This window comes from Leptonychotes weddellii, chromosome 6 (genome assembly GCF_054177405.1).
Source record: "Leptonychotes weddellii isolate Sample4059 chromosome 6, ASM5417740v2, whole genome shotgun sequence".
Taxonomy (NCBI): Eukaryota; Metazoa; Chordata; class Mammalia; order Carnivora; family Phocidae; genus Leptonychotes; species Leptonychotes weddellii.
This window is the reverse complement of record NC_138374.1, coordinates 12291122-12308070: the sequence shown is the minus strand read 5'-3', so window position 1 is coordinate 12308070 and position 16949 is coordinate 12291122. Positions and strand designations below refer to the sequence as shown.

Here is a 16949-nt window from a genome sequence, read left to right as displayed (position 1 = left end):
AAAGTATAAGTGGTTCAAAACACTCTTAATTTTCTCTATTAGTAAACCATGAAACTAAATTGCAAATTTTCAATTTTACTTAAACAATTTGATATTACATTAAAAAGACAATTCATGAAGGAAACTCCTCCATGCTTACCAGGGTTAGTATTGCCATATTATTTCTCCTGAGAGACTGTTTGCCTGCTAACCACTTATAACTAGTCCCCCATGGTAAGCTCCTTCCACCATTCAAATTCTACTTCAGAAAGTCACCTCCTCTCTGTAAACTGTCCCCTCCACCCAGTATCACTTCCTCACCTGTGTTCTAAAAGCACTTTACACATACCTCTACTATGCGCTCATCACCCTGTTTCCTTGTCTCTTTCTCTCTAGTTTTCCCTTCACACCACCCCCTCTTCCCAACTAAATTGTGAGTTGCCTGGAGAAAAGAAACACACATGACAGCTACTGGAGAAGAGTGGGTAAGAGCAGACTTTGGAGCTTGAACATAGCTTGGCTTGGAATCCTGTTCTGCCACTTCCTAGCAACATAACCTTGAGCATACTCAGACTTTAAGCTTCAGTTTCCTCATATGAAAAAGGAGGATAATAATTACACCCAGCTGACAGAGCTGTTATAAGAATTACGTGAAATAATAAAAAGCATTTGGCATCCCTTACTCCTCAGCTTCTTTTTGACAAGGCAGTTTAAAGCAGTGTTAAGCACACAGGTTTTAGAGTCAGTGCTTGGTTTTGAATTTTGGTTCTTACATCTGCTAACTTTAAGACCTTGGGCAAGCCGCTTCAACTTTGAGAGCCTCAGTTTCTTCATCTGTAAAAGTAAGATAATAATTATTACCTATCTTATAGGGTTATTGTAAGGATTAGATGAGAAGGTTCACATAAAGCATTAAGCACTGGGAGGTGCTCTAGAAATATTTCCTATCAAACTTTGTATTTACCTATTTTAAGGTTGGTCTCCTAGAGACCTAACCACAGAGCAAACTCCTTCCCTTCCACAAAGAACCATTTCAGGAGTCAGCATTCACCAAGTATGATGTTCAAGGTCATAGCTGTTGGCCTTCCTTGGACTTTAGATTCCACATGGCCATGATCTCAGTCATCGTACCAGTTGATTTTTTTAAAAATTGTGTTCTTTCTGAAGATATCAACTTGCAAGTGCAAGGAAACTAATAATAGCCAGCATGCCTCCCTACCTTAGGCGTTACTTTTCTACCTCTGCATCATTAAGCTTTGTAACTAAAGCATATATTAAAGCTGAATATAGTAAGACACTGACTTATGGAAGCCTATGGAGAATTGTTCTATTTATGGAATTCCTGGGTGCGTACCACGCTGACAGAGTCTATACTTGGGAAAGTGATTTTAATTCCTGTGCTCGTAAGGAGAAAAAGGCATCCATGAATAGTTATGAAACTAATAAGAATGACAACAAACACGGTTATAAAAACTTCCCAATCATCCACCTACCCTCTACTTAATATGAAATATTCACTTTTGTCCAAACTCCTAATTCTGCATAGAAGAATCAAGATCTAAAATTCTTCACAATTTTCTGATGTGGTTTTATATATACACTGTATACACTGAACAAAAGAGTGATAACAGAGGCTGCAGGTCCCTCATAACAGAACTCACCTTGAGTTCAATGTTAACTGATATCCTATGCACGGGAGAGATACAGTATCAAATGAGATGAGCCACTCAGGCAACCAAAGTAATCCTCTTGACCATGTCTGATAAATCTCGTATCTTTTTATGTTCATCACAACTCACATGTGAGGGTCCCTTACCATAGCCTATGATCAATAAAACTGAAATTCTCAGCTTTCACAAAGCTGGGGGAGAAAAGAACTGTCCTCAAATCCAAACTCCTACTCCTCTCTACCAGCTCCCTCAACACACACCTGTGAATAAAAGAATACAAAAATTAGGGCGCCTGGGTGGCTCAGTTGGTTGAGCGACTGCCTTCGGCTCAGGTCATGATCCTGGAGTCCCGGGATCGAGTCCCGCATCAGGCTCCCTGCTCAGCAGGGAGTCTGCTTCTCCCTCTGACCCTCCCCCCTCTCATGTGCTCTCTCTCATTCTCTCTCTCAAATAAATAAAATCTTAAAAAAAAAAAAAAAAGAATACAAAAATTACTACTTTATTGATTTCTAGCATGTCTGTGAATGATATAATACTTTCATATACATCCTTGATTCTCATGACTTCATAACAATGTGTAGCATTGTAAGTCTTATTTACATATGAAGAAACTAAGGATGAGGAAGTTCAAGTGGCTTTCATAATCATAACTGCAACAGATCCACTCAAACCTGTACTGCTTACAACACCAAGAATTAAATACTATAAATCAACTGAAAATAATATATGTATGTAATGTTCATTAAAGCTGACTCAGAAAGTGAGGCAACAGGGGTATCTCCTTCCCATATGGTAAAAATAAATGAGATCAGATCAGCAGTTCTCAAATATTTTGTTCACAGGACCCCTACACATTTTAAAAAATCAAGGAATCCAAAGACCAATTGTTTTTCTTAAAAAAAAAAAAAAATTTTTATTTATTTGACACACAGAGAGAGAGCACAAGCAGGGGGAGCGGGAGGCAGAGGGAGAGGGAGAAGCAGGCTCCCCACTGAGCAGGGAGCCAGATGCAGGGCTGGATTCCAGGACCTGGGGATCATGACCTGAGCTGAAGGCAGATGCTTAACCGACTGAGCCACCCAGGTGCCCCCCAAAATAACACTATTTTAAACACAAGAATACACAAGCTCACAAGTTCACATTCCATTTGCTGTCAGGATGATGACATCATCCTGGGAAAACACTTGAAAGAATGAGACTGAAAAAGGCAAATAGCATTTTTGTATTATTATGAGAATGGTTTTGACATGGTAGACCCCTTCTGCAAGGGTCTTGGAAATCCAAAGCGGTCCCAAGCCATACTCTGAAAACCACTTAAGTTAGAAGGTTAACAGCTATCATGGCAATTCTTAAATTCTAAGTTCTAACCCACCATCTTACTTTAAGTACATTGTTTCTCAGTACTGGATTAAAAAAAATTTCTCAAAGGAAGGGCTGTTTTATTTATTCCCTCTTAGCACTAATTCCCTTTAGAGTGTATAGTGCCCTGGTCAAAGATGGTACAAACACAGAGTAAACTGAATCTCTTCTTAAGTCTAGTGGAATGGGAAAGAGAAAACATCTTAAAGTAAAATTATCACTTCTCTACTATGGTAAAGACATAAACAATGAAGTATGTAATACAAATGTCTGATCTTAAGCCAGTGAGATGTATCAAATAGACAAAAACTCCATTCAAGACATGAAGGAACAGCAAAAGATCTGAACAAGAGAAATAAGGAGAAAAGTTAATACTTTAACGTTATATATCTGTCCAGCTTTCTCCTAATTTTTTCTCTATCCAAATAAAAGTAGCAAAGCATATTCTGAAACATAAATGCTTTAATATTATCTGTATCTCTGTTTCTCTTACCTAAAGTTGGAACTTATTAAATTTTTACTTAAGTATTTTTAAGATGATTTGTAGTTGCATATTTGAGAGAAATCCCTACATGAGACCTCTGCAAAAATAACAGATAAGTGAATAATAATGCCACTTCACAATTACATAATTCCTTTTTCTTAGAATTTTTAAAACTTTAATTTTTATTTCATTAAGCCTTCAAAATAACAAGTTGCATGACTTGCCTAAAAATACACTAAATCAACAAAATCAACAGTAATTCCAGAAGTAAAAGAGAAACTCCCAGTCATCTAATCCTATTGTTTCAAGACAAAGAGGCTGAGTTACCTTCGAGAAACCTTAAGAGCACAAAGTATCCCCAAGGCTCCAACAATTATTACCACAGAGTCTGGTCTAATAAATGCCTGTTGACTGGCATGATTCTCGGAATAACAAGTCCAAATCCTAAGTCTATAGCACTAAAAAATCCAAACATTTTGAATAATATACTCATATTTTAAATAAACAATTTACTAAAATATGGCCTGTAATTTAGATAAATTGTATTTATGGGCTTTATTACAGACTATGACTGTCGGGAATTTTCTCCTTAAACTTGACTAATTTCAAAATGCCAGAACTAAATTCAATCTGTACTATCTACCACTCCAGTATTAATAAATGAAGGATGCGTAGTTTGCTACATTTAAATTCTTTCCATGTCAAAAGTTGGCACGTTAGTCCTGTTTAAAACCCAAAGTTAAATACTGAGAGCTAATGACCTTTCCAAATATTAGAAAAGACCAGACATCACCTGTCCTAAATCTTACAGAATATTATACTTACGGTAAGAAAATGAGGTTTTCAGTGCATTTAAAAAATGATTATTATACAGTGAAATTAGCTATAATAGAATGGCTCTTACTTCAACCACAGCAAGTTTCACAGAACTAAAAGCTCTGAATTATTTACTTGCTTGACCAAATAACTAAGGTAGCAAGACTGTGTAGTCAGCAACCACAATCATCCTTAGTGATGAGTAGGAGTATAATCGAGTATATATGAAAGACTATTGTGTGAAAAGGACAGTAAGCACACAACACTAACGCCAGATGCACTATTTAGTAGATATTGATGTCTGCATGAAATGCCTGTATCTAAGAACAGAACCCAGTTCTTTTTTAAAATATAGATTTTTGTAGCCAGCTACTAAATAGAAATATGTCTTCATTATTATTAAGATTTTATAGCAAAAAACAGTAGTCACTTATAATTGCAGATTATACAGGTAGGATATGGGAGTTGATCCTACAACAATGTTTGTTTCTGTACAAGTATGTACAAGTATGTTTCTATGTTTCTATGTTAGAAACAAGTATGTTTCTAAACATACTGAGGTCACAAATACCTGTTTAACTGGCAATGTACCTTACCACTGAACCAAGTATGCATACAGATACTTAATACAAAGGAAAAAGCCCAACCAAAACATTTTTACTGTGCTAATCATAGTATTCTTGTTTGTCTGTCTGTTTGTTAAGTAGGCTCCAGGCCCAGTGTAGTATTGGGGCGCTTGGACTCATGACCCTGAGATCAAGAACTGAGCTGAGATCAAGAGTCAGATGCTTAACCGACTGAGCCACCCAGCCGCCCCCTAGTATTCTTGTTTTTAAGTACATACCAACAAGAACTAATTATGCTGGGCAGTGGGACATTTTCTAGCTCTTTTCTCAGAGCTATGCAAACCAAAACACAAACATCCCAGTACTCCACCCACCATATCATCACCTCCATCCTCCCGACAATACATGAAGAATTCATGGGCATAAACACCCAATGTGTTGATTAGAGAAGAAATACATGTACTAAAGCATTCTGCTGGTTTCATGAAAATTGCTAATTATGCACCAGACCAGTGAAAATTAGTTTTATTGTTATTCTATATCAGTCCAAGGAAAGGATCATCTAGAGTTTGTCTATATTGACCTTTCCTAAGAATGTGAAATTAAAAGCCACAGTTTCTGGAGTGTCAGAGAAGGTTGCAAACACATTCATGTTTTGTTTTTGTGGAAATGAGAGGAGAGCTGGTGCCCCTAAAGTGCCCAACAGACCTTAACTCAGCACTGTGAACTGCTGGAGACTTCAATCAGCATAATTTGTGTGCGTGTGTATGTTTGTAAAGGGAGGTGGCACTCCTCTTCCATATTTATTTTACAATCAGAATTAGGTTACATATCAGCAGCCTAACTGTGTTTATAATAACAACCTTCCACCATTAAAAAAAGAAGGTTAAAATATGTTCTGTACATCTGTTTATGAAAGTCAAAGAATACAGAGCTCTTTAGAGGTAGAATTCAAAATTCCAGCACTTCAGTTACATAGCTAAGTTTACTTTGTGAAAATTTATCAAGCATACACTTAGGAGTTGGGCAGTTTCTAGCTACACAGACACACACACGCACACACATATATATATGTCAATAAAAAGTTTATACAAAAAGAAAAGGTCTGGCATTTAAAGGGCTAACGTGCTTTTTCATATAGGACAGTCAAAAGATGGTATTTCAGCAGGGACATGAAAAATGGTGTGAGCTCTTTGGCTCTCTGTGGGAAAAACATTATTAACGAAAAACTAGGAAAGCCCTTGTGATGGGCGCATGCGTGGAGTGTGAGAACAGCCAGGAGGCCGGAAGAGACTAAGTGAAAGGAAGAGTTATAGAAGGTAAGGTCAAAGCTGGAGATGCAGCCAGGAGTGAAATGAAGTGGTGAATGAGAGACCCATACAAACTGCCGGGAGGGATATCCATGTTACTCTTACAAACCAATTTGCCGGGTGACATTTATAATATACTCCCCCATTTTATTGTTAAGGAAAGAGGGAGAGAAGATGGGAGAGGAAAAAGGAGAGAGAGAGAGAGGAACCTCCTCAGCATGCAAGAGGTCTGAATATGTGTCTGAGCATAGAGTTAGGTGTACACATCAAACTTAACAGTGGATATATTGGGGGATGAAATTAAAAGGGAGAGGAGTACATTTTCAACTTCTTTATGTTCCTAAATACTATTTGAGCATTTGCAAAAAATATAGCAAACAAAAAACAACCTGAAGAAACATCAGAAGAAAAAACCTAATATCTACAAAGATATAGGTAGAAGGATGTTTATGGTATCATTATTTATATTAGTTAGAAACATGAGGAAAATCAATAAGGAATTGGTTCACTTATAGTACTTCTGATCAATGTAATTCTAAGAACCCGTTAAAACAAATGAAGTAGGTATATTTAGAAAAGCCGAGATATAGTAAGTTTAAAAAAAGGGCAAGATGCTAAGAATGGGATGATCCTATTTTTATTAATTAATAAAAAATTAGAATATATTTAAGAAAAAGTATGGAAGAATAGTCCCTGAATTTAACCATTTTAAGATATTACAGTAGATTTTTCACTTTGATATTTCATATTTTCTATTTGCATTTTTACAATGAGCTTATCATTCCTTTGAAAGGGGAAACAAGTTTAATGTGTCACCTAGCAAATGCCTGACATATCTTGAGTAAAAAGTCTGACAGATGTAGGATAATCAATAAATGTGTATATTCAATTAGTTACTAAAGGGAAGATACGTTTATTCAGTAGATAGCATATATGTGACATTTAATATCTCTACATTAGATAGATATTATTTCCATTTCCATTTTACAGATATGGAAATTGAGACTAGGGAAGAGAAGGCCTCTTGTTCAGGGCTCTTGCTTGGGAGAGTGCTAAAGTCAGGCACATATTACCCCAAAGCTCTATTGACTGGAATAGACAATTTAAGCACTTCTCTATAGCTGCAACCCCCAAAAATAAAATAAATCCAATAACAGTGACAGTCTCTCCTTAGCACCTGCATTTCCACTTATCTGAAGATAAATAATTAACACGTATTCCTCCATTTTCTCTGGTACAAGTACAGTACGTATGTGGTTTTATGTAAGTCTTAGCAATTTGGCAAGAAACATTTTCAAACTAAACTTCTGTAAAACCTGTACTAATAACTAGGTAGTTGCTTTATGACTTTCTAGTGAAGTATGATGTGCTCTGATGCCATGCCAAGTGTCGGTAGGTCCTATGACTCTAGTAATGGAACAAAGGGATTTAATAGCACTTGTTTCCTGGTGACACTGTTCTGAGAAAATAGAGAATTTGATAGGAAGAAATGTCAGGTCAATATTTAACTTCTAAACATGGTATTGGGTGGTAGAAACTCTTAACTTTAAATGTCAAATATTCTTACTGAACAACTGATTCAAAAAGCCTCAGTCTGCTACAGGGAATCTTACTAAGAGGGTTTTGGAAAAAAAAAGAGAAAGAGAGAGCGAGACTGGTTATACTTCCTTGGATAGAGATTTTTTAGGAATGTCTGAGCCATATGAGTCCTGTATACCTTCTAAGAAGGCCAACACAATTATTAAAGTGCTTAATATTTAACCATGTTAGTTTTAGTTATACTTATGGCAACAAAGTTGTATCCTTCTGTCTGTGCTTATTACTCAACCTGGAGTCTAAGCACCCTAAGCACACCATAAATTTCATGAAATTACATGAAAATCTGTTCATGCATTTTTCTGCAGAGCGCCACAATTCTCATTAGCTTTCCAAAATCCAAAAAGATAAAACCCTCAAAAGGCTTAAAAGTACCTTTCAACATCTATGTACATCTGCTCCTTTTCTGTAGGCACTTAAGTATGGTTTTTGTCTTGTTTTTTAGGTTTTTTTGTTTAAACGTTTAAAGCAAACTTTTTTTTTTTACAAAGGGCCAGATAGTAAATATTTTAGAATCTGTGGGTGCATATGATCTGTCTCATATTCTTCTTCTTCTTTGAGCAACTCTAAATGTGAAGTTTAAAAATGTAAAAACCATTCTTAACTCAAAGGACTAACATCAGCTTGTTTTAGAGTAACAGTTGGTTTACCTCTACAGAAAAAACACAGCATGAGCTTTGAAGTCAAGGCTCTTTCTTTGAGAAAGTCACTAACCCCCTCTAAGTCTCAAGTTTCCACATCTGTAAAAATGAGATCCTAACTCTCCCACGCGGTAGTTCTAACTACTGAGGCAGCAAGTGTACCGAACTGCCCACGCAGTCCCTGGCATATAGTTAGCAAACTGATTTTATTATCCTTGCCTGTGCCTCATATGATAGATCATTAGTGATATTTATAAATCAATATTAAGTGTTTGATCAGTAGGTATGCTCCTCCCATACAATCTACTTTATAATGATCTGCTTTGGCTATTTTCAGAAACTAACTGGGGTTTTCCTGGACAGCCAGCAGGCATGCACGTTACTCATGAGAATCTAATAGTCTCCTCATAATTACTCTTCTCCCTTCAATGTGTGAACCAAGTTTCTAGAGCAAAGATTTAATTTATCAATATGGTTATTTTCCATCTAAAGTGTTATAAATGCCCAAATCAACAATAATTCAAAAAAGCTTAAGAAAACCTAACTTGAAAGAAGTAAAACCAGCATTAATGGGAGTATACTTAGGTGTTCCAAGGATCTAAGGTCACAAAATGTTATAGGACAGTCATCAGCAGAGATACTGATCTTTCCTCTTCCTGTTCCTCACAAAACGTAAGGTCTCAAATATATCCAAGATGCCATTATAATGAGCTTCAATTGTTCTCTGTTTTCTCCAGAAAGATTAACCAGCTTAAAAGCATGAACTATGTTATAACCATTTTTATCCTTCACCACACCTACCATAACACTAGGTATGCTAGTCTTCAGGAAACAGTTACTGAAAATAAGTATTTTAAAAATGATTTTATTTATCTAAGACAATGATCTTTCAATTCTTTTTATGCAGATATTCATCTTCTGCTCCATCATGACTCCAGAATAGCTACCGTGATACAATAATGTCCCTGTCTATACTCTCCCAAAGTATCAAAGGTTGTATTTCCTACTAACTTTAGTAAGTAAAACTATGATTCCTACAATCACTAAGGATTTTGGAAGCTATGGTAAAATATTTTCCAGCCTAACACACCTTTTAAAAGTTGTCCATATAAAGTATATGAAAGAGTAAGTGAATAAATACAGTACATGACACTTGCAAATGATTTTGTCAGCTTTCAGTAAATTTACTTTGGAAGTTTTTAAGACATGATTACTCAAACCATCTTTACAGGGGGCCTGGGTGGCTTAGTTGGTTCAGTGTCTGACTCTTGGTTTCAGCTCAAGTCACGATCTCAGGGTCGTGAGATCAAGCCCTGTGTCAGGCTCATGCTCAGCTTGGAGTCTGCTTGAGATTCTCTCTCCCTCTCCCTCTGCCCCTCCCACTCATGTGCTCACACTCTCTCTCTAAAATAAATAAATCTTAAAAAAAAAAACTTTACTTCAAATAATCAGTAAAATGAAAAAGCTATAATTAACAGTAAGAGTAAATGTTTTTCTTCCTCATCTCAGAAGACAAAGAAAAAATAATTACAGACCACATTATAGAGCATGAGGCTTTCCAGACCAAGCCTAATTTAGTTCTCTGAAATAAATGGTATACTTAGAGAAGATATAGGTAAATTAAAACATGCTAAAAAGCCTACCTAACTAAATACAGCCCAGTCCTTGCCTTTGATGGGACAGTGGTCCTCCTTGGTCTTTAGTCAGTAGGAATATTTGAAAAATTTCCACAAATGTATACAGCACAAAGCTTTTCAGGGGTAAAAGAACAGAACAGTTATGACAAAAACAGCCATGTTCAAAAGATATTCTATGAATCTGAAGAGTGAAGTTTTCCCCCAAATATTTGTTCACATGCATTCATCAAATTCAAATATCAACAAGTAGTTGTCTCCTTTATTTGTAGATCAGATTAGTATATCCTTACATAGTTAATGATCCCACTTCACACTAAAACAAAAATCCACCATACTCAAGTGAAAAACGGCCACTATGTACTTACTACCACTGTACTGCAGAGAACGAAAAATGTTTCAAGGGCTTTTTAAAAAAATTCTGGTAGAATGATTTTTTTTAATTCAACATTATATCGAAGTCTTTTATAAAATAAAATTGCTCAATGAAAGTCCCTTGAAAGATAATAATATTTAAAGAAAGGTAATAATTATCACCCTTTACTATCCAGCTATTAACTCTTCCCATTTTCACTGGTTAGCAATAGTATTACTCCCTATTTAGAAAGGATCTCAAATTCATATGATGCCAGGCCAGACAACTACCATTAGTAAGTAGGTGGGGACTATAAACTATGCATAAGAACTTCCTGCAGCTGCTACCAGACCTATCTCTCCATCCTGTTATTGCTATAAGGAATCCAGGCCTGGTGAACAAGATCTTCCAATGTTTCCTAAAAGAAGCCAGAAATCCAAATCATGCAAAATCTTCCCTTTTTAAATATTGGCAATTACGAAACAACAACAGAAAAATACCATGAGGCCAAATAAAAAGTACCTGCAAACTGAATATGGCCTTTCAGTATGCAATCAGTGCTAAAACACAGCAGTAACAGTCTAGGAAGAGAAGCATCAGTAAGAATCTCAAGTCTCTGACTCCCAACCCTGGACCATTACACAGATTTCACAATGAAGATGGATTCTCCATATAATCATAAATATTAGTGGTAATCTTTCTTTCCTGAAGACTAATTTTTGAGTTAATTAAAAAAAAAAAAAAAAACCTGGTAAACCCCCCCCCCCCATACTAGTACTTTAATTTACTATTTTAGGGAAAAAGTTCAAAACAGCATTTGAGGGAGATGAATTTAGAATTATATTAGTAAAACTAAATATGTGGAAAATGTATACATATTATAATTCATTTTTTAAAAACATTATAATGTTTTACAAACTATGTTAGTTGGGTAAAATGAAGTGTTAATCTTCACAATCCTTAGAAAGCAACCACTTGAACTCCTTCGAATCTCTAGATTGAGACATCAGGAACTGGCATTCCTCACAGGCCACTTTCACTTTAGAAACATGAAATGGAAAAACAAATAAAGGGTGGGGAGAAGTGACAACAATGTTAACTGGTAAGGTATTTCTGTTATATAATAATTAAAGTGCCAAAGGATACTAAGACTCAATACAATTTTCTTTACTGCTTTAGCTCTAAGTAGATTAGATGGCTAAAAAGGATAAACTAGCAGACCTTCTATTTGGAAACAAAATCTGCTGGATTAAAAAAGAAATACTAGTGGGGCAGCACCCAAAGATTAAACCTTTAAAGGATCTGCTCTCAGGGGTGCCTGGGTGGCTCAGTTGGTTAAGCAGCTGCCTTCGGCTCAGGTCATGATCCCAGGGTCCTGGGATCGAGCCCCGCATCGGGCTCCCTGCTCGGCGGGGAGCCTGCTTCTCCCTCTCCCTCTGCCTGTCTCTCTGCCTACTTGTTCTCTCTCTCTGTCAAATAAATAAATAAAATCTTTAAACAAAACAAAACAAAAAAGGATCTGCTCTCAAAATTTTCAATTTAAGAAAAAAAATCTTTAGTTACACTCTTCTCAGAGTTCTCAGTTGATTTGTAAAAGTACCTCCATATATGTTATATTGATAGCATACTTAAAAAAACAAAAAATAAAACCTTAAGAACAAGGTGACAGAGTTGAAGGAAAAAAGGTAGCTTTGGCTTTATCAGGGCTGGATTTTACTACATAACAGCTGTGTGACTTCAAGCAAGTTATGTAACTACTCTGAGCACTACTCTCTCATCTATATAAAAGGGTAAACAATAGCTACTTTAATTCTCATTATGAGAATTGTGATACATCTTAAATGTATTTTAATTCACTCTCTTAACTGAAATCTGAATCTGCTCCACAACATCAGTAGCTTAAAATACTTCTGGCAGAAAAGCTACATAGACAAGAGAACTCAACACTTCCTAGAGCAGCCCATTTCATCTTCACACTTCTATTATTTTCTTTTACTTAACTAAAATCAGCTGCCTAGTTACTTCAACCCTCCAATCAATCACATTCTAGTTAAATCATATTAAGTACTGCTAATTCAGTTCTCATTAAACTTTAGGCTCCACAATGGTTGAGGCTGTTCAGTATTGAAGCCCCAACACTGAAACAATGATAAGCACATAGCAGGTGTACAACAAATATTTGCAGATTAACTAATAAGTTCTGTTAGTATTTACTGATTTACCACCGAAATGCCTTCTAATATAAAGAGCACAAACATACATTTCTGGAGGTGACCGTTTAATGTGTAAGGTTTAAAATTTGAACTATCATACATAACCAGACACATGCTATGTTTTTAAAAAACCCCTTCAGATATAGTAAATGAAAGCAATTTTACTGTACTTTAAATGGTGATGCTATTAAATGATATAAAGTTCCTTCAATGCAATAAAACCTACTAATGTCTCCAAAACTGCTATTCATAATTTCCTTCAGATTTAACTGAATTCCAAGTCTACGTTAAAAAAAAAACAAACCCTCAAAATGATATCCAACCTCATTGCCATTGGCTATTCTGCAATAACCCCCCCAAATAATAATTTAGTCAAATTTTATTACCTGAAAGTTACCCAGAAAACAGAATACCAAAAATCTGTAACTTTTTCTCATTACTTTCTTAGCAACACACTGCCATAAATAAACATCTCACGGGTTAAATAAATACCAGAACTCATTTATAATTTAGTCACTTACATTCCAAAGCTTGAAGAGCAGGTTTCATAAAGTATGTTCTACTTCACAGAATGGGAAATCAAACACAGCGAACAACCAGTTCACCACCTTCTGCAAATCTATGGAAATATATCCATTATAAATTAAATTTCTCCTGCCACTCAACAGTTTTAAGCTGTCACTCTATGCTATTAGCCTAAACAAAACATAATTAGTAAGGCGTATCTGCCACATACACAAGTCAATAATCCATTACAAACCCAAACATAAAATATCTCTGGATTACCTGGGTCACTGTTGCTTGACACTTTGGTAGAAAACTAGTGATCTAGAAATATGCAACTAGAGGGCACTAAGTAAGGCAAACACCAGACTGATAAAATCCTAGAGTCATTTTAATGAACAGAAAATCAGAGGACAGAAAGTGATAAAAAATTCAGCTGATTTTGAAGAAACAGCCATGTATGACCCTTTCCACTCCAACAATTCAGACCAAAGTAGATGAAGCCCCTATCCTTACAAAACTTTCTTTCCCTTTCCACTTCTTCTATGATATTAAAAAAAACCCAAAACACCAAAAACAAAAAACCCTTGCCCATTAATCAAAACAGTATACTACATAAAATTAAGCCACCACATACAGGAGAGCTTTAAAAAGTTAAAATCACTACCTATCATTAAAATTCCATCTGCAGGGTGATCTCAGGTACCGTGTGAGAAACTTGCAGCCAGAGTTGATACGTGAGGAGCAGAATCTAGGTCTGTGCTACAGAACCTACCCCAAAGGGGAGGATGACATTAACACAAAATCTACAGAGAACTACGGTATGTATAGGCTCCCAACTGGTTTTCAGTTTGCTGTGGGAAAATATTCCTTTACAACAGACACTACATCTCTGCCCTGAAAGTTGGCAAAGCGCCACTGCAAAAGTGGCCTGCAGCTGCAAAATACAACAGCCTCGGGCTATCCGCACACTTCTTTCTCACGCCGGTACTTTGGGTCCGGGAACAATTTCTCAATGTGGTCAAGGTGATGCTGCAAAACCGCCCTCAATGCCTCAACCACATACAGGAACAGTTTCTCACCGGCCCCAAAACCGACTCCTGGGGACTAGGGAGACTGCCGTTCCTGGGGATTAGGGGGACTGCCCTTACATTTTCAACATGCTGCTCCTACCCACGCTGACAGCACCCTGAGTGCCCACGAACACGCGAGAAGGCTTCTGGCTCATACTGATGCCCTCTGGAAGCAAAGAATGTGTGCACTACTCGCCTTCCTCCCGGGTCCTGTCCGGCCAGGGTTGGGGAGATCCCTGGAAAAGCAGGGGCTGGGGATGCGCCTTTGGCCTTCCCATTCCACGCAGGCAGCAGCATCCCGCCCAGGCCCGACTTCTTGGCAGCTAGGCCCGGGCGCCGGCAGGGTATCTTTCCCCCACCTCCCTCCCTCTCACCTGATCTTGTAACTCGGAAGAGTGTGCTTGCGCTTGATGATCTTCTTGAGCTGATTAACGATGATGGAGGTAAGCTGGGGCATAGGCCGCCCTTCAAACTGGGAGCGCACCTCGAAGTCGATCAGCGGGTCCTCCACGAAGGAGAAGAACCAGTGGGTGAAGGGCACGCGAGTGAAGACGCAGCGCAGCCTCCCCACCACTCGGGACAACTTGACGAACAGGTAGGCGGACTTGCCGAAGACCAAGTCCACGTCGATGGCCAGGTGGAAGCCCCCGTTGTACTCCACCTCCGCCTCGAAGGCCAGCTCCTCGGGGGAGGTGGCGGGCAGCGTCTCCCCCTCGGGGCCGTCCGACTCCCCGCTGGCCGAGGGCACCACCGGCCGGAGGAGCCGGATGGTCTTGATGAAGGGCACCGTCTCGCCCAGGAACACGTCCCGCAGGCTCAGCCCCTCCAGCAGGCGCCCCGCCGTCTTGGTCTGCAGCAGCTCCTCGAACTCCACCTTGATCTTCTTGGTGACCCAGCGGCGAGCCAGCGCTGTGTCCCGCAGCTCCCGGAACAGGAACAGGATGGTGGCGTTGAGGAAGTAGCAGGTCTCCCGCGTCGGCGGGGCGGGGGTCTCGGGAGCCGGGGCCGGGGTCGCGCCGCCCTCGGGGGGCCCGCCGGAGGGCTCCTCAGCCCCGCCGCCGCCATAAAGGTACTCCCTCAGGGCCAGGCCCGGCACCGGCTTGATGTAGCGGAAGCCGTCGCCCGCGCGGGCCGCCTCGTCCGGCAGCGGCTCGGGCTGTTTGCGGTACAGCAGCAAGAACTGGGTGAGGAGCGTGAGGAAGGAGCCCAGCACGGCCGACGCCAGAATCATGAGCAGCAGCCCCATCCCGGCACCGCCTCCGCCCGGGCCACCCGGGCCCCTGCTCCCGCGCCCACAGCGCCGCTCTCCTCACGTCGCCGCCCCCGCTGCCTCCATCTTGAGGACATCGGGCGGCGGGGCTGGGGCGAGCGGCTCCCTGGGCCTCGTCCGGCGGCTCCGGCGGGCGCGGTGCGGCGCCGGAGTCCGCAGCGGCCCGCGACTCCTCAGACACTCCCGGAGGCTGCTGCTGTGCCGGCGGCAGCCGCGACGGCGGCGGCGGCGGCGGGCCGGAGGGGGCGGAACGGCACTCCCTCCGGCCTGTGCTCATTGGACGAACGGCGCGTGACGTCAGGGGCGTGCTCGCTCCCGGCGGTGTCGCCTGGCACCCGGCGCCGGGGCGCGCGTATGCGGCTCCCAGTTCACCTCCCAGGCGCCCTTCCAGCCCCGCCCCCCTCGCCAACATTCCATTCCCCCCGCGGTCCACGTGGCTGTCACTTCTGGAGCCAGCGACGGGATCCGGGGAGATAACTGGGGCCACCGTTGGAGGATAAGGAGGCCGGGCGTAGATGGCGTGGCGCGTTCTTGATCCCGGCCCTCCCGTTACCTTCTGATGCGCCCATCCCCCCCTCTTTGGCCGCGGTCCCTGCTTGTTACCTCTGCTGCAGTGTGGTTCTTTCACTCGCGCCCCTGAGATGGGCTGGCAGCGGCTTTCCCTGCAGGGCAGCGCCGCAGAGGGTCTGAGCTGGCCGTTCGGAGACTTCCCAAGCCGAGGACAGGACTGAACTGCCTCAGAGACCGCCGTCGCTGACCGTCAATCCAACCAGCAGACGCTCTGCGTCTGCGAAGGGTGGGCCTGGGAAGGAGGGACGGAGAAAAACGGCGTAAGATGCAAACTTGAGCACCAAGGTGGATATTCGAGATTTAAATGAGAAGGAAGTTAAAGAGCCCGGACGAGCAGGGATGATGAGTGAGATGAACTTGCCAGATGATCTGAAGATGAATAGTGGCTCACCGTCGAGCCCTTGCAGTGTGTTGAAGAGGAAGTTGTTAGCCCCCACCCATTTTACAGATGCAAACACTGGCGCAGAGAGGCAAAGGAAGTTGCCTAGGTCACGCAATGGAAGCTGGTTTGTCTAAAACTAACTCCCCAGCCCTTGGTCACTAATCTGTACCATGACAACCAAACTGCTAGAGTTGGAAGGGGGTTTACTGGTTCCCTGGTGCACAGGAAGGGGGAGTTGGGGAGGAGGGTCAGGAAGGACTTGGAATTTTGCACAGGGTAGCACACTGACCAAAGCCATAAAGTTAACGAAGCCAGGTTGCCCAGGACAGTGATACTCCTCATGTCCTCTGGCTACTTGGTTGTTACATCATAAATGCTTATGTGGCTCCTGCCACGTGGACACCACAACAATTCTACCTCTAGCCCTACGGAGGTCAGATATTCCCTACTTAAAAGTCAGGACGACTCCGGGTGGCCCTAAGGGCCAGGGCACGGCCCCTCTCTCTAGCCCTGTAAGATCTTCAAGC

General features: G+C 40.6%; 1 protein-coding gene across 1 annotated transcript in view; it reads right to left on the bottom strand.

Annotated features, from left to right (window-relative positions):
* PDZD8 (PDZ domain containing 8) overlaps window positions 1–15686 on the bottom strand; it is a 78502-nt gene extending 62816 nt beyond the window's left edge. Inside the window, exon 1 of the mRNA XM_081823429.1 lies at window positions 14575–15686. Coding sequence (XP_081679555.1) covers window positions 14575–15446 — 872 coding nt within the window. The 5' untranslated portion in view covers window positions 15447–15686. The remainder of the gene's footprint in view (window positions 1–14574) is intronic.
* Between the last annotated feature and the right edge of the window lie 1263 nt (window positions 15687–16949).